General features: G+C 37.6%; 2 protein-coding genes across 2 annotated transcripts; one reads left to right on the forward strand and one right to left on the reverse strand.

Moving 5' to 3' along the window:
* Window positions 1-137: 137 nt before the first annotated feature.
* Window positions 138-5,518, reverse strand: LOC117326995 (BLOC-1-related complex subunit 5-like). The gene is made up of 4 exons (XM_033883804.1): window positions 5,405-5,518; window positions 3,006-3,138; window positions 1,825-2,168; window positions 138-1,168 (listed from the first exon to the last, which is right to left on the reverse strand). The coding sequence occupies exons 2-4, from the start codon at window positions 3,121-3,123 to the stop codon at window positions 926-928; spliced, it is 705 nt and encodes a 234-aa protein (XP_033739695.1). The 5' UTR covers window positions 3,124-3,138; window positions 5,405-5,518; the 3' UTR covers window positions 138-925.
* A 266-nt stretch (window positions 5,519-5,784) lies between these two features.
* On the forward strand, window positions 5,785-13,344 carry LOC117326994 (alpha-ketoglutarate-dependent dioxygenase alkB homolog 3-like). The gene is made up of 7 exons (XM_033883803.1): window positions 5,785-6,027; window positions 6,637-6,671; window positions 7,701-7,748; window positions 8,046-8,238; window positions 8,843-9,046; window positions 9,383-9,481; window positions 11,829-13,344. The coding sequence occupies exons 1-7, from the start codon at window positions 5,860-5,862 to the stop codon at window positions 11,901-11,903; spliced, it is 822 nt and encodes a 273-aa protein (XP_033739694.1). The 5' UTR covers window positions 5,785-5,859; the 3' UTR covers window positions 11,904-13,344.
* The last annotated feature ends 9,115 nt before the right edge of the window (window positions 13,345-22,459 follow it).

Genomic DNA, 22,459 nt, shown 5'->3' on the forward strand with positions numbered 1-22,459 from the left:
GTTCTATTGTATTTGAGTTTGACATTTACTGAATTAATAAAACTACAGGAACTGTTCAAAACTTTTGTACAATTTGTACAATCTATTTTGTGTTAAATTTCTTCTGCATCGAATACAACAAAACATGAATAGCGCAGTTCATTTAATTTTGATTTAATCTGTTCTTGTATTGTTCAGATATTTCTATAAATATTTGGGAATTTTTTTTTAGATGTACAGTACAACTGTTGATATTATGTGTAAACAACCCCAATTAACTAAAGAGGACACATCACAAATGTACAACAGAAAATCCGGAATGAATACAACGTACAAGTCTTTGAGATAATGATTGTGATCACATGATTTACAAGTACAGTAGTAATTTTTACAGATTTTAACAAGACTGTGACCTTGAAAGTACATGTATTTAAAGGTTATTCATTTCGAGAAAAAAAAAACCACTTTGTACTGTTTCATCCCAGTATTTCATTAACCCAATATCATGATTCTGTGCCTCTTGTGAATTGGTAATTAAGAAAATATTTTTGAAATGCTTAAATACAGATTTTGAAACATAGGATGTCCATGCCCTTGAAAGTAGATAGGTCAAGGTATTTCATTCAACAAACTCACAAGCCTGCCAAGAGCTGTTATCCCAGCATGTTAATGGACAAATATTAGATTTTTTTTTTCCGATGATTATTCATTTGACCAAATTTGACCTTGAAAGTAGGTCAAGGTCATTCATGTGTACATGTATAACCCCATCCCTCACCCCCAACACAAACATAACTTAAATCGGTGTAATGTATTAGAAATATGAATAATTTTTAACAAAATCAAAAATCCCTACTTGACGAGATCCTGGATCTGCCAAAGATAAAAATTCAAAAAAAATGTACAATAAATACAGGCCGAGTTATGGACTAGCCCAAAGAAAATACTATTTACTGGGAGCTGTATTGGTTGGAGTGTTCATATATATACTGAAGGGTTCCAACTGTTCTCCTTCAGGCAGAAGTTGATTGAGTCGTTCCATCTTAGGAATGATATTGTCCACAGAGTCCTTGACCCTGTTCAGAACAGTCAGGGTCTCGGAAGCTCTTGTAAACTGTTCAGCATATTTGTGGTATTTCTTTTGTCTGTCAGACATCAACTTCACAAGCATATTTATGGCACAGTCAATCTGCAATGGAAAGAACAAAAGGGGCGATCACAAAACTTCATCTACATAGATGACAGTTACTCCAAAATATGAATATTATCAGATTTGAGGCATGAAGTTTTTTTCAGACAATTTTAGTGACATAACAGTTTGAATTCAGACATGTATGCAAGTCATCTTCTGTAGTACTAATTAGCTCTCACAATTATGACCTCCATCCCAGGGCAAATGATTGCCTTTATAATTAGAATTTCATTTTGATGCTTTATCCTAGAAATCTACCATCCAAATATGATCCCATGAATATCAGCCAAGGTCATTTTCCTTTGCAAACTTTGTTGGGCATTACCATAGGAACCTATCACTATCAGTTTATCAGTTAAATAGGCCTTTAGGTTGATCAGAAGTAGTTGTGTAAAGTGACCTTGAATATTTTTTTGAGGGGAGGGGCTTATCCAAGGAATATTTCAGCCAAATATGACTCTGGGACTATTGATTAATGAAAAGCTGTTTAAAGGAAAAGTTTATGCTTATGCTAGATGGATGGACAACAAAAAGACGGACATCACATGCGCACCATAGCGTACCTGTAATTCACTCGATCAGGAGGGTGAGATCAAAACAAATTTAAAAAAAGAAATGATTCAGATTCCCTATCATAAGCAGAGAGAACTCACCTCTTTGATCCGGACACAAAGAGCATTCTGATCAAAAGCAACGGCTTCTGACAACTGTCGGAGGTGTTCTTGGTAGCGAATACACAGTAACAAAATTTGCTGATGGTCCAGTTTGTCTAGAATGTCCGGGTCACGAGAACTTGTGGGTATATTTAGTGACCCTCGCATGATCGGATAGAACACAGGAATGGCTTCAAGCTTGGTTAACTCCGGGTCTTTGTCTTTAGGCGATACATTACCATCAGCTACCACTACAATTTTATGTTTAGGAGTGTCTTCTTTGCCATCTTTTGTAGAGGAGCGCGGCCGACCACCTACATTCCGGGGAGAGTGTCGCATTGGCTCTAGAAACACATAAATCATTGTGTATTATATTATCTAGGTTTTCAAGGATGTTTGTTTGTTGGGTTTATCACCCCATGAACTACTTAAGTCAATTTGTATCAGGGTTTCCTTGTAGTAGTTGGTGACTACCTAACTGAACAACATAAGAGAGGCCTATCAGATGCCATCCAGAGCAATTAGGGTAAATGTCTTGCCAACGGCACAACCTCGACAGCACAGACCGGCCAGTATCTCAGGTTCCCAAGAAACACAAACTGCATCAAACTATGCACCTGGGATCTCCACCTGAGGTTTCATGGCCTGCACTGTAACCAACTGAGCTATCCCAGTGTGTAAACACTATGCCATATGACCACCAAGACAAAACTGTTTAATGCAAATTTTGCATTTATTTGACCTTTTTAATTTCAGGTCAAAGTCACAGTGACCTACTTTCAGTAAAATGCACATTTGCAATGCATTTAGGTTCTACATTTCATGAATTACATTTTCACAAAAGGTGAGAGAAGTAAAAGAACCAGCATTCTCAAAGTAATACATGTCACCTACTGGCCCCCACTGAAAATAGTAACAGTGACCTTGAATTGGCCTTAACCCAAAAACCCTGAAACTTGAACTTGATCTAAAACTATTCATACTTTAGATACATACCAACTTTCACAACATACCTTGAAGCATAGCTGAGAAAAGTGAGGAAAGCTGAGGGGATAGACGGACAGACGACAGCAAGGAAACCGGTAGAGGACTAATAACTGATAGTATGTATACATGTACAAAGAAAGGGAGATAATCAGGATTGAGATGCAACAACAGGAAAAATAGTTCTATATGCGTACCTCCATCTATAGGTTTACTGATGGAAAACGAGGTATAAGGAATATCCTCATCTCTCTGTGACTTTATGTTACTCCCGGGGGCTCCAGCTGGAGGCTGTGTACTCTGCTCAGACCCCATCTAATGTTTTTTCATCTGTAATATAAAAATAAATTTTGGATATTAAAAATATTTAAAGATATTTTCCAACACAGCTAGCCCCTTCTTAGACTGGCCCCCTGTCTCTAGAATATTAAAATTATAAATAAAATTGAGCTTTATGATTTTGATCCCTAGCTATAGGATATGTCTGATTCTAAATTCCAACTAGGGGGAGATAATCTAGTATTAGAATTTAGCTTGGCAATTTATAACAAAAAGGCTTAGGGTCTGGTGGCCAGTCTAGCCCCTTTTAAGGATCCTTTCCCCTGGACTTGTAATTCTGTCTTATTATAATTATGTATGTCACTAATCAATTACATTTATATATTTCATCATTACACTAATTTAGATTAGCTACTGTAAGACAGTTGAAAGTGTCAAAGGCTTTTCCACTAATACATGTATAACCGGTATTTTGCCAGCTACTGTTGTAATATAACAGAAATGTATAGCTACAAAATGTAGTAGCCACAGGTACCTGACGACGAGAGTATGATTTTTCATTTAATATATACAGTGTACCTATAACAAGCTACAGGTGAGTATCACTGAATTGGCATCATTGGAAACTTATTCAAGCTTATAGAGATGCATTAATAGTTTTTTCAATACTTTGCGACTTACTGTATATTCCAGTTGTGCAGAGTATTTCATTAAAGTTCTATGTTTAGTGCAATTTTCATTAAAAACAGTTAAAATTATTTTTCATCAATCATTTCACAATTTTTAGGGTTGGGCCCTCAAATATTTATATTAAACGCAATACCACGTACAACATTGGTTTAGTAACTGTCATTAGTTGTAGTAGAGAGCGCAGCTCGAACGGGGGAAGCCCGTTCGCTTAGCGAACTTAATGGTAGAGATGTCTCGGAAACCCCCCCTTTTCCCCCAATATACTTAGAGTTCAAAAACTTTCTCAGTAACCGGAAACAGGAAGTCACGACAAGATCCAGTGTTGCGCAAGACTGTATTCAAAGTCACATTCTCGGGAGATAACAAAATATCAACATTTTAAAAATATGCAAATGTTTGACTTCACACTAGTTAGAATTTGTTAATAAAATTTATCTCGAACAATTTCTTATTTTTTTTATATTCAAAACGTAACGGTATAATTTTCAACGAAAATATTTCCGGTGTTTTACGAGTGCAGCCCCGGTCCGTTCGAGTTGCATACAAGTTTACCAAATATAGCACAGAAAATAAAGAGGACTTCCGAATTTTTTTGTTGTCGTCTGCTGCTCGTTGGATTTACTATTCTAGTACGTAGACTAGATTATGTGTGCTTGTTTCTCGAATTCCATGGGCACTGGGATTGCTGCGCTCTCACATAGGCCATGCCTAAAATTATATTATTTGTAATCAGTAGAGTAAGTAAAGTTTGTTTAAGACCAGAATGATGGCGAGAATTTTCATGGATGGTTTTTCCAGTGTTTGATTACTAGTCTCTCTTTAAAGCAGTTTAAATTTATAGTTCGTTTCCCAAAAAATTTGAGACTACCTCTTCTGGCAGATTGTTCCAAGGCTGGATGACAAGGTGATCATGATTGAACAAATTTATGGTGCTCTAGCTGCTTCTTGTATGGCCTTTTGAATAGTTTTTTGGAATGCCCTCGATCTTTTTGAACTGTAGTCACAATTAATATTGGAAAAGTTCGACTCTTTCCATCTTATCGATGCCAGTGATGATATTATATACCTGAATTGATATCATATGATCTGCTCTCTCTCCTATATTCTAGGGTATAAGGTAGACCTAGTGTTCTCAACCGTACTGAGTAGGACTTATCCGATAGTGTTGGAACTCTAGATCTTTTGGTACATGTAGCTGTTTTACGTTGTTCTCTGAACTTTTTCTACAGCGATTTTGTCCTCGATATAGAGGGGTCAGGACCAAATGGTTGAGGCGTATTCCAGATGGGATCTTATTAGAAGAGAAATTGGCAAATAAGATTATTGATTTTAAAAATTTATGATATTAACAAATCACGAAGTGGCTTTGAAATATTATAAACTTTTAAAATAAATCATCTGATATGCTATAAAACGATTTATTCTCCTCTTATTCATATATTAATTTGGTAATGTAAATAAAAGAATTTATTTGAATAATTGTCAAGTAGGCTACCCGTGACAGTGAGTAGGTACAGCATTACGCTATAAAGTATACAGTACATTTAACCTAAGTGATGTGCTCTAGGATTTACCGAAAATTTTATCATTGTTGGATTACATGTATTATAGGCCTATGCCTATTTACCTTTACGTAGATCTAAATCACATCCAATTTGTTGACGATTGGGATGACATTTGAAGCGTGAACACGACCAAGATCAAAATAGCTGGCTATGAAATATTGTACGCTTTCCCCTACCTCGACCCACTTTTTTTCGTACCGAGAATACGCATATTTTGAAATCTTGGTAACAGATTCATTGGTGAACATCGATGCTTCTAAAAAGATAACAAAAACTTTTCTGATCAATATCGTTTAAATTTTTCGTTTTCAATGATGAATGTAAATGCTATTTTTATTGTATATTTTCGCAACTGAGTCAAGCTAGCTTTAGTAATAGACCGACCTTTCGGAATGCCTTGGGATTTTTCATCAAAACCAATTGATTGCATCAAAACATCCGAAACATAACATTTCCCATAAACCAACTCAATGGCGGCGCCCTTAGATACATCCGGTGGATAAAATATCAACAAAAAATGAATCCTGAGCGAAAAAGAAGAAGCCGTGTCCAGGGAGGCTGGGCTGCTCCAACGAATGTTAAGTCAGATAGAAATAAACCGAAAGCAGGTGTTAGTCCAGCTTGGACGGGTAAAACAGTAGACCAACCCACAGAAAGGAAATTTGTTTTTGAAGAACCCGAGGAAGTAGGTTATATTTTTGTCAACAGTAACGTTAGCTATATCGAGTTCAGAGATCCTGACTTCAAATCCACTTCCAATTATGGTCATTTCATTTCTCCTTTCCTGTTACATTATGTATACTAGACAATAATGTTAGAGGATAACACGATGAGAAACTTATGACGGGCGCCGTCGGTTGGCGTCACAACAAAAAATAGACATTTTGCTAGCTGAAGTAATTAAACATTTTAAATTAACATTAATGATTTTTTTTTAAATGAATCATAAACAGTTTAATAAAAAAAATCAATTATTAAAGTATTTCTAGAGAATAATCCCATTAAATCCAAAACTCTTTAATTCAAATAATCCCACAAGACTTGTATTGGAGATGAGATTATTGATTGTGAGGGTGAATTATTTATAATGGGATTAAGTGTTAGGTAATAATTTGTTGATGTATTGTACTGTATGTTGAACCCTTTGATACCATCCATAATCAGAGAGTGCAGATTATGAATCATTTCAAGATTGGTAGAAAAGTAAAATATCCAGCTCCAAAAAAAATCTGTAAAACACTGGACATATTTGATATTATTCAGTGGAAGATTCATTTTCTTTTTTTTTAACCAGGAGCTAAAACAGAAGCCAGCAGAAAAAGTAATTACGTAAGTATCAATGGAATAAAACAACTGTTACGCTATTTTATATCAACGCCAAGGACTTGAATACCATATATGTACAATCGTCTGATGGGGGCTGTGATAGTTCAGTAGGTAAGAGCGCTGGCCACATAATCCAAGGTGAAGATCAGAGGGGTATAGTACAACGCTTTCTACCTTTGTGGGTTTGTTGTAACTCAGAAGCTGAGAAACAGGCCTGTCTGCATGTGCTGCCGTGGTTGTGTCCTTGGGCAAAACACTTTACCCTAATTGCTCTGGAGGGCATGCTACAGGCATCCCGTATGTTTTTCAGTGAGGTAGTCACCAACTACTACAAGAGGACCCTGCCTCAAAATGACCCTCTCTGTTTAATTCAAGGAGAAATAAAAGGACATTTCCCTGATGAGGAAAAAGGTGTAGCTACCCCATCTGTCTTTGTCTGAAGCAAGTCAATCGTTTTTTAGCCCACTAGTACTACTATCATCGGATTGGTGGAATATTCAATAAGCTCTTTGTCTGTGGTCTGTCCATCTAAAAACAATAATTTTACTGTAATTTAATACTGGAAGGATAATTCTCATGCTTTCTATCTAAGATCTGTCGGTTGTCATTGGTCCAAAGTTGTGCCCATTCAATTTTGTGCCAGGTCTGAAAAACAAAATGGCTGACTGTTGGCCATCTTGGATTTTAACATTTGGATTTGTTATCATTATTTCCTGAGAAATACTAGCTGGATTTATAAAAGTGGAAATTAGGGAAAAATAGAGATTTTTTTTACATAAAACTAATAAAGATCATTCAATTTGGGACACAAAGATCCCTTTATGTTCTATTTGTTCTCTTGTTATTTATACTTACTAAAGGGACCCTAGTTTTAATTCAACACATGTGTGCTGATGTCTTGACTGAAATTTAACACCTGAGTACAGACAGTATCCAGACATCTGTCTAAACCTGTTATAATGTCATTCATAGAGTTTGATTACAGAGTACATTACACAATTCATTACATTACATTTTTTTTTTCATTTTCAGAAAACCAGGTGTCTATGATATCAGCACTGAGCCTTCTGGAGTTTCAAGGTAATAATATAACACACCTGCCAAACATTAAGATTGAACATTGGTTCCACATCCAAATGAATAGGATACTATTCTGCTGTAGTTAACTGATTAATCCACTGAGTGTATGCAAATTCTTGGAGATCGTTCTCTGATGTCATGTTTTATTTTTTGTAACAGCACAAAAACATCATTTGAAGATTAATACATTGAATTAAAAAAAAATGGCAAATGAAAATTCACGCCCACCACATAATAACCTTCCCTATCTGGTATTTGATAAATGCTTATAGTTTTATTACAATAATTTTTTAATAGGTTAAGATATTTCCCAGAGTTTATCGAGTCAAAGGAAGCAGATGAGTTGTACAACCGTCTGTTCCATGATTTACCATGGCGACAGAGATCAGACGTGAAGAATGGTGTCTCTTACCTCCAGCCCAGACTTACCACCTGGTACGGTGATCTACCCTATTCTTACTCGGGGGTTACACACCCAGCCAGTGTAGAGGTAATTATGCATCATATCATTATGTTTGTGACAAACTTAAACAGTAGGTTTTTAATGCATGACATACTGTTCTTAGTGGCTCAATACATGACATACAACTTTTAGTGGCTCAATACATGACATACAACTATTAGTGGCTCAATACATGACATACAACTATTAGTGGCCCAATACATGACATACAACTATTAGTGGCTCAATACATGACATACAACTATTAGTGACTCAAAACATGACATACAACTTTTAGAGGCTTGATACACGCCATACAAGTCTAAGTGGTTCTGTTCATGACATACACCTCTAAGTGGCTCTTTACATGACACATAACTCTTAGTGACTCAGTATATGACATACAACTATTTGTGACTAGATGCATCACATACAACTCTTATTTTCTCTATACATGACACATAAGCAGCATTTTTCAGTGTATTTTTTGTTTCAAGATTCAATTTTTTCAACCATACAGCAATGTTTCTTTGTCAAATTTGATTCAATGTTTAAAAATCCATTATTCAAATAAAAGAAAACATATAAATTACAGGCCCTTTGAACCTTATACTGTTTTATTGTGTAATATTTATTTAACATATATTGTCAGTGGGACCCGACATTGCTGATGTTGAGGGAGAGGCTGGACTCAGTGTTAGGCCTCCAATTTAATTCTGTGCTAACCAACCTGTACAGAGACGGCCATGAACATGTCGCCTGGCATTCGGATGATGAGCGGTCACTTGGGCCCCAGCCAACCATAGCTTCACTCTCATTCGGCGACACACGAAACTTTGAGTTACGGAAAAAACCTGTAAGTCTGAATATGTGTCAATGGTGACATTTGAGTGGTAGCAGTTCAGTGTTAATGTAAGATCTTCTTTTTTTGGGGGGGGGGGTTAACACCATGACTTATTATGAATATGACTAAGATTTCTTGGATTATATAAAAAAAAATATTGTAAATGATAATGTGATCATGTATTTAGACACATTTAAGATTGCACAGTGAAAGATTTAAAGACAAAGAGTACTTATTACTTTTGATTCGAAAATAAAATGTTTCTAGTCTTTTTAGTAAAAATGTTTTGCAGGTAAATTCAGAAAGATTTCACTAAGAAATTTCTATAAAAACTTATCATTAACACAGGAAACTGGGATTGATTACTCCAATAGTGAGCAAGTATCTATTCCCCTCACACACGGTTCACTACTGATCATGGAAGGCAGTGCCCAGGAAGACTGGCAGGTACATTGTATACATGTAGAACCTATCTGTTTATTGTGGCCGCTGGAGGGAATCTGTTGTTTAGTGTGGCCATTGTAGGGAATCTGTTGTTTAGTGTGGCCATTGTAGGGAATCTGTTGTTTAGTGTGGCCATTGTAGGGAATCTGCTGTTTAGTGTGGTTATTGTAGGGAATCTGCTGTCTAGTGTGCCGCTGTAGGGAATCTGCTGTCTAGTGTGCCGCTGTAGGGAATCTGTTGTTTAGTGTGTGGCCACTGTAGGGAATCTACTGTTTAGTGTGGCCACTGTAGGGAATATGTTGTTTAGTGTGGCCACTGTAGGGAATCTACTGTTTAGTGTGGCCACTGTAGGGAATCTACTGTTTAGTGTGGCCACTGTAGAGAATCTACTGTTTAGTGTGGCCACTGTAGAGAATCTACTGTTTAGTGTGGCCACTGTAGGGAATATGTTGTTTAGTGTGGCCACTGTAGGAAATCTACTGTTTAGTGTGGCCACTGTAGGGAACCTGTTGTTTAGTGTGGCCACTGTAGGGAATCTGTTGTTTAGTGTGGTCACTGTAGGAAATCTACTGTTTAGTGTGGCCACTGTAGAGAATCTCCTGTTTAGTGTGGCCACTGTAGGGAATCTGTTGTTTAGTGTGGCCACTGTAGGAAATCTACTGTTTAGTGTGGCCACTGTAGGGAATCTGTTGTTTAGTGTGGCCACTGTAGGGAATCTGTTGTTTAGTGTGGCCACTGTAGGGAATCTGTTGTTTAGTGTGGCCACTGTAGGGAATCTGTTGTTTAGTGTGGCCACTGTAGGGAATCTGTTGTTTAGTGTGGTCACTGTAGGAAATCTACTGTTTAGTGTGGCCACTGTAGAGAATCTCCTGTTTAGTGTGGCCACTGTAGGGAATCTGTTGTTTAGTGTGGCCACTGTAGGGAATCTGTTGTTTAGTGTGGCCACTGTAGAGAATCTACTGTTTAGTGTGGCCACTGTAGGGAATCTGTTGTTTAGTGTGGCCACTGTAGGGAATCTGTTGTTTAGTGTGGCCACTGTAGAGAATCTACTGTTTAGTGTGGCCACTGTAGAGAATCTACTGTTTAGTGTGGCCACTGTAGAGAATCTACTGTTTAGTGTGGCCACTGTAGGGAATCTGTTGTTTAGTGTGGCCACTGTAGGAAATCTACTGTTTAGTGTGGCCACTGTAGAGAATCTCCTGTTTAGTGTGGCCACTGTAGAGAATCTCCTGTTTAGTGTGGCCACTGTAGAGAATCTCCTGTTTAGTGTGGCCACTGTAGAGAATCTCCTGTTTAGTGTGGCCACTGTAGAGAATCTACTGTTTAGTGTGGCCACTGTAGGGAATCTACTGTTTAGTGTGGCCACTGTAAGGAATATGTTGTTTAGTGTGGCCACTGAAGGGAATCTCCTGTTTAGTGTGGCCACTGTAGGGAATCTCCTGTTTATTGTGGCCGCTGTAGGGAATCTACTGTCTATTGTGGCCACTGGAGGAAATCTGCTGTTTAGTGTGGCCACTGTAGGGAATTTCCTGTTTAGTGTGGCCACTGAAGGTAGTCTGTTTAGTGTGGCCACTGTAGGGAATCCCTGCTTGTGGTGGCCACTGTAGGGAATCTCCTGTTTAGTGTGGCCACTGAAGGTAGTCTGTTTAGTGTGGCCACTGTAGGGAATCCCTGCTTGTGGTGGCCACTGTAGGGAATCTCCTGTTTAGTGTGGCCACTGTAGGGAATCTACTGTTTAGTGTGGCCACTGTAGGGAATCTACTGTTTAGTGTGGCCACTGTAGAGAATCTCCTGTTTAGTGTGGCCACTGTAGAGAATCTACTGTTTAGTGTGGCCACTGTAGGGAATCTGTTGTTTAGTGTGGCCACTGTAGGGAATCTACTGTTTAGTGTGGCCACTGTAGGGACTCTGTTTAGTGTGGCCACTGTAGGGAATCTGTTTAGTGTGGCCACTGTAGGGAACCTGTTTAGTGTGGCCACTGTAGGGAATCTGTTGTTTAGTGTGGCCACTGTAGGGAATCTGTTTAGTGTGGCCACTGTAGGGAATCTGTTTAGTGTGGCCACTGGAGGGAATCTCTTTTTAATGAATATCAATTTTTAAAGGCTTCATTAATGAATAATAAAATCAATTATTGACACCATTTCAGTTTTAAACATTAAATAACTGTTTAGCAAAACAGGTCCATTTCATCTCGTCTTTGCTATCCAAGGGTACTCAATACAATTACTCTCCTTTTTTGAAAAGGAGAATATCATATTGAACACCCTTGGATACCAAAGATGCTTTCACCAATGTTAAAATTAACCTTATAAACATTTTACATCAAGATTTTCTGATGTTTTTTTTTCAGCATCGAATACCGAGAGAATACCATGACAGAGATCCGAGAATCAACCTAACATTTCGAGTGATTCTCCCAGACTGAAAAACCACTCCGACTTCTTCAACTTTCTGTGATGACATTGATATATACAGTGTAACACCAAATGACATTGATTAATTCATTTATATGTCAGAAAATTTGTTTCCCAGATTTGGGTCACTGCTGGAAAAGTGCTTGAATTTTGTTCTGTATGATCCATGTTACTTTAAGATCAGAATCATTACTTCACTAATCTGGAAGATAAGGTTTGTCCAGATATTTTTTCTGGAAAATTAAATATTTTCAGATTAACACAAGAGTCAATTTTACACATTAAATTTCCATGAACATGTAACATGAGCATTTTAGACAGTGAGTGACCTATCTGTAATGCTTGCAGTATTATTAACTGATTTTAGCCTTACTGAGGTGAGAATGTTTAATATATAACCCTACCATTTTGATAAGAATTGTAGGTATAAAAATAGTGCAATTACTACCCTGGATTGTTTCTGTTTTGTTGGCGTCATGAACTCAATTTTATTGTTTGAAGGCATGCGAAATATTATTTCTATTTCTTACTCAGTAATTATGTATTTTCGTACACAATAATTCTGTGCTTATTTGTTTGAAATCATATAAGTATAAATTTTTCTCTTTTTTTTTTTCTTTTTTTTTCTGTAAATGATGACTGTCCTAAATTATCGCTCTGCTTTTGATTTTGTTGAAGTTTTGATTCAAAATCTTTTGGACTGGATGATACACTTTTTATCCGGGGCTTTCATGGAGTGAAGAATGTTTAGAAGTTTTGTACAAACTTATCATTGATCTGAAGTCTAACCTGTTGACCAGAACAAGTTAAAGAAATCTCATTTTAAGGATGATTTTGCTGTAGAAATCCTAGGGGCTTGACACGTCCCCATGGCCCAAAATGAAATATTCATTCACGGTGTCAAGCCCCTGTTGTAGAAATCTTAACAGAAATGTCACCATAAAAATGATTTTACAGTCAATATCACAGGAGCTTGACACATTCCTAACACCCAGAATGAAATATTTAATCAGGGGGTTAGATGCAGTATTTTATTCTGGGACATGGGAATGTGCCAAGCCCCTGTGGTAGAAATCTTTACAGAAATAACACTATCATGTTATAGGTAGCAGTAATGAAAAAGATGTCTTTGTTAGTCATCTGACACCTAATCTAAGACCAATTCCAGAGCATTTGTAGAATTTTTATGGTTAGTTCAATAATGATGTGTCAAGTGGGTGGGATTTGAAATTCATATTATAATATTTTTAATGTGATATTTTAAAGTTATTACTGATATTGTATCCTCCACTGTATAAATACATATCCCCCTTCCTCCCCCGCAAAAATGAAATGCGTACATATATACCAGTATATTGTTGTGTAACTCTAACTCGGTGCTGGTAACTGTTGTTTTATTATAATTTATGAAATTAATTTGTTTCCTTAATAAATTATAAGTTCTAAAGAAGTGTTCAGTCTTTTTCTGTTTTTTTTTTTTTTTTTTTTGTTTCTTTTTTTTTTCACATTGACTACATGTGAGCAGATTTGATGTGCGTACCATTTTGAAAATATCCAACTTGTATGGTTCACAGGGACTTGGCACACACCTATGCCCCAGGATGAAACCATGTATGTATATTTGTCAATTATAAGTGATCTTGGGGGATCAAGCCCCTATGATATGGTTCCTCTAGTTACAATCATATTAAAAAAACTGGTACGGTCTTCCACTGAAAATCATTTTTGCTCAAATCTACATTGTTATGTTATATACTGCTTTGTCAAACCAATTTTTTACACTAGAAACAAATACCACTGTCCAGTACATTGTACTTGGCCAACTACAAAAGCTATGGTACTCAAATGTATTTGGCCCATATGACAAACAAGTTCTGTAAAATAGATTTTGTGAAAAGATTCCACAGATACACCACCAACTTGTGACGTCACCTTCTTAATATTTCGGATAAGTTCAGGGAAAGGGAGATAAGCGAAGAGAGGGTGAGCAGTCTCCTTGGTTGGGTATTTTCATACTTAAAATGATTTTATAAGAAATACTTTGGGGAAGTAGTTTACCTGGCCAATTGAATAATAAGAAACATGATAAGAAACAGGATCTAATTAAAACAAAAAGGAATTGATAGACCGATATTCTATAAATACCAACTAATCAAAACTGTTATAGGCAGAGGAGGATAAGCCACACACTGCTCGGTAGCCACCAACAACCCTCTGATGCAGTACAAGTCATCTGCAGAGGAAGAAATAAAACAGATAAGGAAGAAGGACCACGCCATACTGTCGTAACCATGGTAACATCATAGGGTGCCCTGTTAAGCAAGACCCAAGAAGAAGATAGTGCATGATTTTGAATTTCATGAGCCAGAATACTTAACTGTAGAACCCTTATCAGCAGCTTAAGTTGTAGAGAAACCGTGAAGTGATAGTTCTGTACCACAAAACAAGTGCAATCAATGATTGCGAAAGCTCACCAGTGGCATGGATGTCTGAACATAGTCATAGGTGCCTAGCACGTGTATAAGTCCATCACCCACCCACCCCCCTCCTTAAATCCGCCAGTGGTGAGCTTGAGGGGTATACTTGTTTTTATAACCTTCCGCATGTGCCGTCATGTTAATGTACCGTTTCCGTTTCAGTATATAAATACTGTTCCTAAATACATCGGATATAAGGTCAGTCATTTAAAACATTCTACGGTAATTAACAAATGAAAATGAACAGCAATTTAGTGGAAAGCAGACGAGATAGAAAAACATGGCTACTGTTTTACGCGGTAGAGTTTCCAGCAATGGTACTTTCCCATAGTGGTGGCTCGCCGATACATTTGTGGTTTTTTTCTACATCAAAGTTGGTTTCCTTTGCTATGCATTTAACCCAAATTAATCGATGATGCACTTGCCTAACTAACTTATTACGTAACTAAATTACTAAACTAAGAACGCAGACTGTCACAAAACAGATAGAAAATATTTATTTCAATGAAAGGAAAGTTTTAACCAAAAACCAAAAACTAAATACTAAAACAAAATTATACCACCGATAATATTTTTTTAAAGCTTTCTGTAGGTAAAAAGAGTCATCTTTTTTGTGAACAAATGACAATTGAATGTCTTCCACATTAAGTTCATTCAATATTAAATAGCATATAGAGAGCTATATAACTTACCCTAATCCTACCCTAAGATCAAAACTTTTAACAATTTGTGCAAAATGTTGATTTTTGGCTTTGATGTGTGTCACCTCCAATGACTTGTTGAACGATAGTGGACATAACAGACCACCCTGTTACACTCCAAACCTTAATGCACATATAGTGGCGCCTGGCTCCCTTTAATTAGGGCCAGTATGGCGTAGTTCTCGCTCACCTTTGCTAAAAATTATGTTTAATTCTAAAATATATGTAATATTATTGTTAATAATAAACGCCTGCCCCTTTCATCAAGTGGTATGCCAAGATTTTACAGCCATTTATATTGGTTGGTATTTTATATTTTATAATTTTGGCGCAAACAGAGCTCGAGGTATGGACCAGATTGTGTAGCTGCAGATGTGATAGGTTGATATTGTTTTATAATCTTTAACTTCAGCAGGACAAAAATATGCGTTTCCTTACTCATAACAACCCGTAGAACGCACACAAGTAATGTTGACACGTTTAGGCCACGCCCTTAACTAACCATCGCTGTTAATTATAATTAGGACGTTAAATACGATATATTACATGACCTATAATGACTAAAAAATCTTGTAACAATATTCTCCATTTACCCTTATATCATTGTTCTTTTGAAATTACTTTTTTAATTTTCTTCAAGTAAATACAAATTGTAGCTTCCATGTCCACGACGGAGGATATTATATTAAAGAGCTTTTATCCAATTTACAAAATCACATCTGACGGACACATTCAACACCTAGTGAAGTACCGTTCTCACAATGAGAGATAGGTGTGTAGGTGCGGATTGTGAAGTTGTCTTCAGGGGAGAAATTAAAACCAAGAAATCTGCTAGAAACATTAGAATTCCCAAGCACAATAGGTTGCTTGATGTTTCAAAGGCAGATGACAATAACTTTATTGACGATTGAGAGATTAGCATGCGTGCGAAGTGTTTCAAGAATTATCAGAAACGAAAGCCGCAACCTGAAGATAAAAACGTTGGTGATGATACGTGGTTGAACATCCCATAATAATCCATAGAAGACATTTTTATGACCAGTCTTCCCACGCCAAATGCACACTATGTAAGAGGAGTTTCAATCAAAACTTGACCATTTTGCCTAAGTGCGCAAAACACCGACTCATCTATCGTCACAAACTGTGGTGTCCTTGGTCCTCACGTATTTGTTCACATCCTCTCGCAGGGAAAGATCTTAATCTTTACGTTTAAATTCGCACTGATGAAAGAGAAATGTTGACCTCTCGGCTACCGTCCAGATCAAAGGATATCATCAATGATCTTTTGGAAATATCAAATATGCTATTAATGCAGAAGTCTTCATTTACTCTGCGCTTCTCCCTGGACAAGCTTGACAAGAACAACGTTTCTAGAAATTCGTTCACGTTGTTCACTCCAAACCACGATGATGCACTGCTGTTGTTCTGGGTAAAAATGAAGACGGACATATCCTGGAAACAGTGTTCAACTCGAGGGTTTCTTTTCTTCGAGTTGCGAGTTACAAAGTACGAGTTGCGAATTACAAAATACGAGTTGCGAGTTGCGAGTTGCAAAATGCGAGTTGCGAGTTACAAAGTGCGGGGGTTGTATGTTTTAAAGACCAACATTTTTGTAATGAAAACAAAGTAATTGCATTTTGTAACTCGCAACTAGCATTTTGCAACTCGCAACTCGAAGCTTACAAAAAGTGAACCTCAACTCTTTGTAACGTGTTAGCTTCCAGTATATCGAAAACATTTCATATTAAAAGCATTAGACATAACTATTGTTCATTGGATCATGTTACAAGAGAAAACATTCTGAAGCACAAGTGTTCTCCGAAGTATTTTTTGGTAAGCGGGCGAATGTCATACTTGATGGTACATATCTTTTCTAATTATTCAAAATTGTAACTTCTTGCTTAGCATATATCATATTATGTAGCATGTAACTAAGTATCAGCATGTTTATGTTTAGTTTTCAAAAAAAATAATAAGAAGAATTTATACTGTAGCATTTCCCCCCACAAAAAAACGATACATATTTGTTTCAATTTTGGCACAAGAATGGTCCTATGTTTGGACTTAAATATCTATTTGTAAACGTAGGACTACGGAGGCTACCAACAGTACCTAAAGCTATTTTATTTGGTTCTTAGGCCATTTTGAAACTCCAACCAAGACAGTGATTATTCCATTGAAGTAGCAAGACGATCGCTGTAATTATATTATATAATGTAAAATAAAACAAAAACCTGAAATATGATATACCAGTTATAATGTTTTAATATAAATAGAAAATGATAACAATGTTGGAGAAATGATAACAAATTTAGGATTTTATTTATCGCCTGTCTTCTGCATTGTTGCTTCAACTCTTGCGTAGCTTCTGGCCCATTTGGCTTTCCGTTCGGCCCTCTTCCTTTCTCGGTTCCTTTTTGCCTTTGCCTGTTTGACGTCAATAGCTGCCCTGTCTAACGGAGGAAGACGACGTGGAGGTCCGTAGATCACAGCTCGGCATGCCTCCCAGGAGTGTGTGGCGTACTGGGGGTATTTCCTTCTGTATCCGAGAGTACCGGGGAGAGCAAGAGATGTCAAATCGTCAGATTCGGAATCTTCAAACTCCACAACGAAGGCCACGCCCCCATCTCCCTTCCTTGGGACTATTCCCTCCTCCTTTAGCTGCATCAACACCGTCTGCTCAGTTTTACGGGTGGTGTTGTCACTATCAGAGTCGTGCGATGGCCCGGCTTTGTCTGCTACGGGAACATTGATGGACGCGACCTATCAGGGGAAAATAATAAAATATGGTTTATATTTGGTAGCTCAGAAAGCAAACGCACGATGCTACAGGAGTACGATTGTACATTTTTGTTTACTTAAGAAGAACATTTGAAATTACCTTGTTCCGTCTCCTCCAACATAACGTAAACGACCTTTGTTCCGTATTTCCCTCTCGTTTCGAGTTATTACAACCCATTTTCTCGTACTTGAATGTTCAGTAGATCTATGTTTATGCGTGTGATAGTCAAGCGGCAATCAGCTGTGCATAGATACGAACTATATTATGACGTCACAGATAAAAATGCTTGATGACGTCATAATTCATTCCATATAAGGTAGAAGCATATTTCTCTGTTCTTGAGATGACGCAGTAACAAAGTTTTCAAGACTAATTTCTCAATTGTGAATTAACTTTTGATTTAGGACCAACTTTGGTCCATGTCCTATTATAGCTACCCAATCGTTGAATTCGTGTCTCTTTACCGCCATCCATCTATCAGGAGTACAAGTGATAATTAGAATTTTTCACAGACGGACAGACATAATGGTACGAGCTCTTCCGGTCTTTAGCCCACAGACGGACAGACACAATGGCACGAGCTCTTCCGGTCTTTGACCACCGAAACTTAGACCTTCATTAACTTGGTTAAACTTGATTGATCTTTACACCTGGCCCGCGTTATGCGTATATATGTATGTATCTGAAGGATTCAGCCGTGTTCCCAGCGCCCACGGCATCATCCTACCCTGGACAATTCAGGCTGGACGTGAGGCAACGCGAGGGTTGAGGTGGACAAACGTGACATGCCTTTGTTGTCATGGACACCGGATCAGGGGATGAGAAAGCTAGCAGACTGTAGTAAATTGGGATGAACGCGACAACGTGTGACGTCAGCACGGAACAGGCGGTAACGAAACTTTGAGGTGGTCTGTAGTGATCACGTTCTGTCGCCTTGAGTGCGCGTATTTTGTCACGATAACTTACGGTTCACGCGCATTTTGTCATGATTTGTCACGTTTTGTCACGACTCCCACGGCGTAACGTGAGACATGCGAGGTAGGAGGAAAAATCAAGTTCAACAAAGCAGCATCTAGTAATAATAAAAACATAAACCATTAAATCACTAGCGCTTTCACCTGTTTTCAGAGCAAGCTCTTCAGGTGAAACAAAGGGTTTAAAACAAACACAGATTGAAGACGTCATAATACAAAGATACACACTTATAAATCGTGTAAAAGAAAACAGCTGTTTTAACAGTAATATCAATTTGGAATTATGTAGAACTACATGGATTAAGACTATATATATACACATCACAAAGCAAAATATACACATATCACACTCGGACATTTTCCATATAATTCGCAACATCTATACACAGACCATCCTATGGAGTTCATGATTGTTTGTTTGTTTGTTTTTGTTTAACGTCCTATTTTAAAACAGCCAGGGTCATTTAAGGACGTGCCAGGTTTTGGAGGTGGAGGAAAGCCGGAGTACCCGGAGAAAAACCACCGGCCTACGGTCAGTACCTGGCAACTGCCCCACGTAGGTTTCGAACTCGCAACCCAGAGGTGGAGGGCTAGTGATAAAGGGGCGGTACACCTTAACCACTCGGCCACCGCGGCCCCTGGAGTTCAGGAATACGTTGAGTATGGGATGACAGCGTTGATATATATAGACTGGATACAGGAAAGAGACACGCTGGATGGTTCAAGAAATCTGTCCATATCATGACGTACGTACGATTCTCCCTGGAAAATCGGTTATCTGCCTTGTTTCACACACAGACATGGTTTTCGGGAAAATATTTAGAGTATAATTATTCCCAAATTAAATTTTAAAATCTACCAATAAGACTTTATATAATGTAGAAACATTTTAACCCGTCAAAGTTCTGATCCACGTCTTAACAAAGTTTTACAAAAATCTAACCGTACGCTCCCGATGGGCTTCCATACAATGAAATTTGACTAGCAGTGAAGTTTTAAAATTCCATATAAAATATGCAAGCCACCTAAATACCTTCCAAATATCTAACATGCGTGCTTATATTTGTAAGCCAATTCATATAAAACGATCACAAATCACGTGACGATATGCATGATTGGAGCGCTCGCTGGAATTACCATACTGGGAAAGCAACATTCCAAGCTAGGTATAGATCCATTGAACAAACAATATTCAACGATAAACATTAAAATGGCTAGCGATTCCAAAAAAGTAATACCTACAACAGTCTGTGTGGTTTCCGTGCCCTTATTCCCAGTAAAATATATATTCCGTCGGGCTGGTCAGTGTCCTTGCTCAGGTTGCTCGTGCAAACTCACTTATCCTCTACGGAACATCGGCTGCGCCACACAGATAGCACCAATGTATAGTAGCCGTTTCGTCGCGTTTAATCATGATCAGCGCGGCGCTACGACGAATTGCGTTCTGTTACTGTCCGACTTTGCGCGCGAGATCAAGGTCCATGAGAGAAATTCTGGCCTGACCGCGATTTTAGCGAAGCAACAATTTCCGGTAAGCATGGTGGGAGGGTTTTGGGATCGAATCGATCTGGAGAGAACTCTTGCAAGCGTGATGATCGTAAGGGTCGTGAAAAAAAAGCCAAGATGCATACAAACACATAGCTACTACAAAGGATATCTATAATTTGTTTGTTTGTTTTTGTTTAATGTCCTATTAACAGCCAGGGTCATTTAAGGACGTGCCAGGTTTTGGAGGTGGAGGAAAGCCGGAGTACCCGGAGAAAAAAGCACCTGACAACTGCCCCACTTGGGTTTCTAACTCGCCATCCAGAGGTGGAGGGCTAGTGATAAAGTGTCGGGACACCTTAACTACTCGACCACCGCGGCCCCTATACCTACAATATTCATTCTACAAGAGGGTTTAACGGCACACATACCCTTGACGCCCTCATCACACACTAAAACACCGTATGTTTTACTTTTTATCAATATCATGCAAAATAAACAAATAGATAAATAAATGAAAATTAAAGAATAAAAAAATAAAAATCATTGTAAAATGACATACCAGATCGCAGAAGTGTGTTGTATAGTTTACAAGAGCACAACAAATCGTAAGCTCCATTGTAGGATATTTTGATGATTTTGAAGCAAGATCTTCAGATTTAACAAAGATATGGACAATTTCAAAGACGAAATCTATAGGGAAAGGAAACAAACATAAATGGACCAAAAACCAACAGAGAATGCCCACGTTAAAACGAAGTCGTATATCTAACTCACAATCGAAACAAAACAAGAAATATCTTTAAAAAAGATAAACGGCATAGTTTTAATGCTGGTGGTTATAATGTAAAACTGCTGGTGAAATAAATTAACGAATTAATGTGTTTCAGCACGGATAACAAAATTATATCAGTTTGAATCATTTTTGGTGATAATAAGACTGCATTTGAATCAGGAATATATTTTATTAATGTGTCATTTGAAAAGATACATCCACTTATTCAGCTTGCATTAAATCTTAATTTTGTTTCGTTTTTAACTGTATATCTGCATTTTGCATCTACCGCTACATTGACCAATCACATACTTCATCTTGACCAGTAACGCTACCTGTCGCGTCATATCCGGGTTATGAAAAAAAAAACTAAAAAAAAACTAAAAAAAGGCTAAAAACTTAACAAAAGTATAAATTTGCACCGACATTATAGAAAAAGTATAATGAGAAAAGACGGTGCTACGTATATATTATTGATCACCAAGCGAATGTCCGGGATCTGCTATTTTTGTATGTTAGTGTTTCCGTACATAGCCGGAAGTTGCTTTTATGTTTAGTTAGGAAAATATAGAAAGAAGTTGGACTGCTTCACGTGTTCGACTACCTGTTAACTAAACGGCCAAACGATCCCCAACATACATTACACGTATGTTCTGGAATGGTAAGTGTCGTCTGCTTCATCAACAACACAGGTCAAATCCGTAAGGTCTAATTCTCAAAAGAACAACAAATGATACAGACATCAACACGAAGCATTTTTTCTAACTCGAAACAAACTGATAAAGCTAGGGCAAAATTTGAACAGAAATTTAGATCTGCATCAATACCGTTGAAAAGAACAATGAGAATAAGCCCAGGTGCTCCGGAAGAGTAAACGTCTTCTGCTAGGCTGGTGGCATCAGAACTATCGGAATATCAGTAGGCACCTAGATCCTATATGCCTGACTTCATACTAAGTTTCCCGTTGTCGTCATCAGACTTTATCTCTCGAAACCTTGTGTTTTAAGGTTCTCTATCAGTAGTCGACATTTGTCACGTGAATCGGGATGATGGAAACACGTCATTGAATATAAAATCAATTTGGACAGCGTGGTTATAGGAAACGGATGCCATTTTTTAATAAAGGCATTTTAAAAAATGTTATTGCTTCATCTTCCAGACAGAAATGTAGGCTTCTGGTAAAATTGCTGTTTATGTTTGACCTCTTGTGTGTGTCTGAGTGATCAATAAAATCTGAAATCTGAAATCTGGTATATCCTAGCACCATCTATAGGCTATAAGAAATCAATTATGACGTCATCAAACATTTTCGTCTGTGACGTCATAATGCATTTCGTATCTATGCACAGCTGATTGCCGCTTGACACCACACG

Source organism: Pecten maximus, chromosome 5 (assembly GCF_902652985.1).
Source record: "Pecten maximus chromosome 5, xPecMax1.1, whole genome shotgun sequence".
In the NCBI taxonomy this organism is placed as follows: domain Eukaryota; kingdom Metazoa; phylum Mollusca; class Bivalvia; order Pectinida; family Pectinidae; genus Pecten; species Pecten maximus.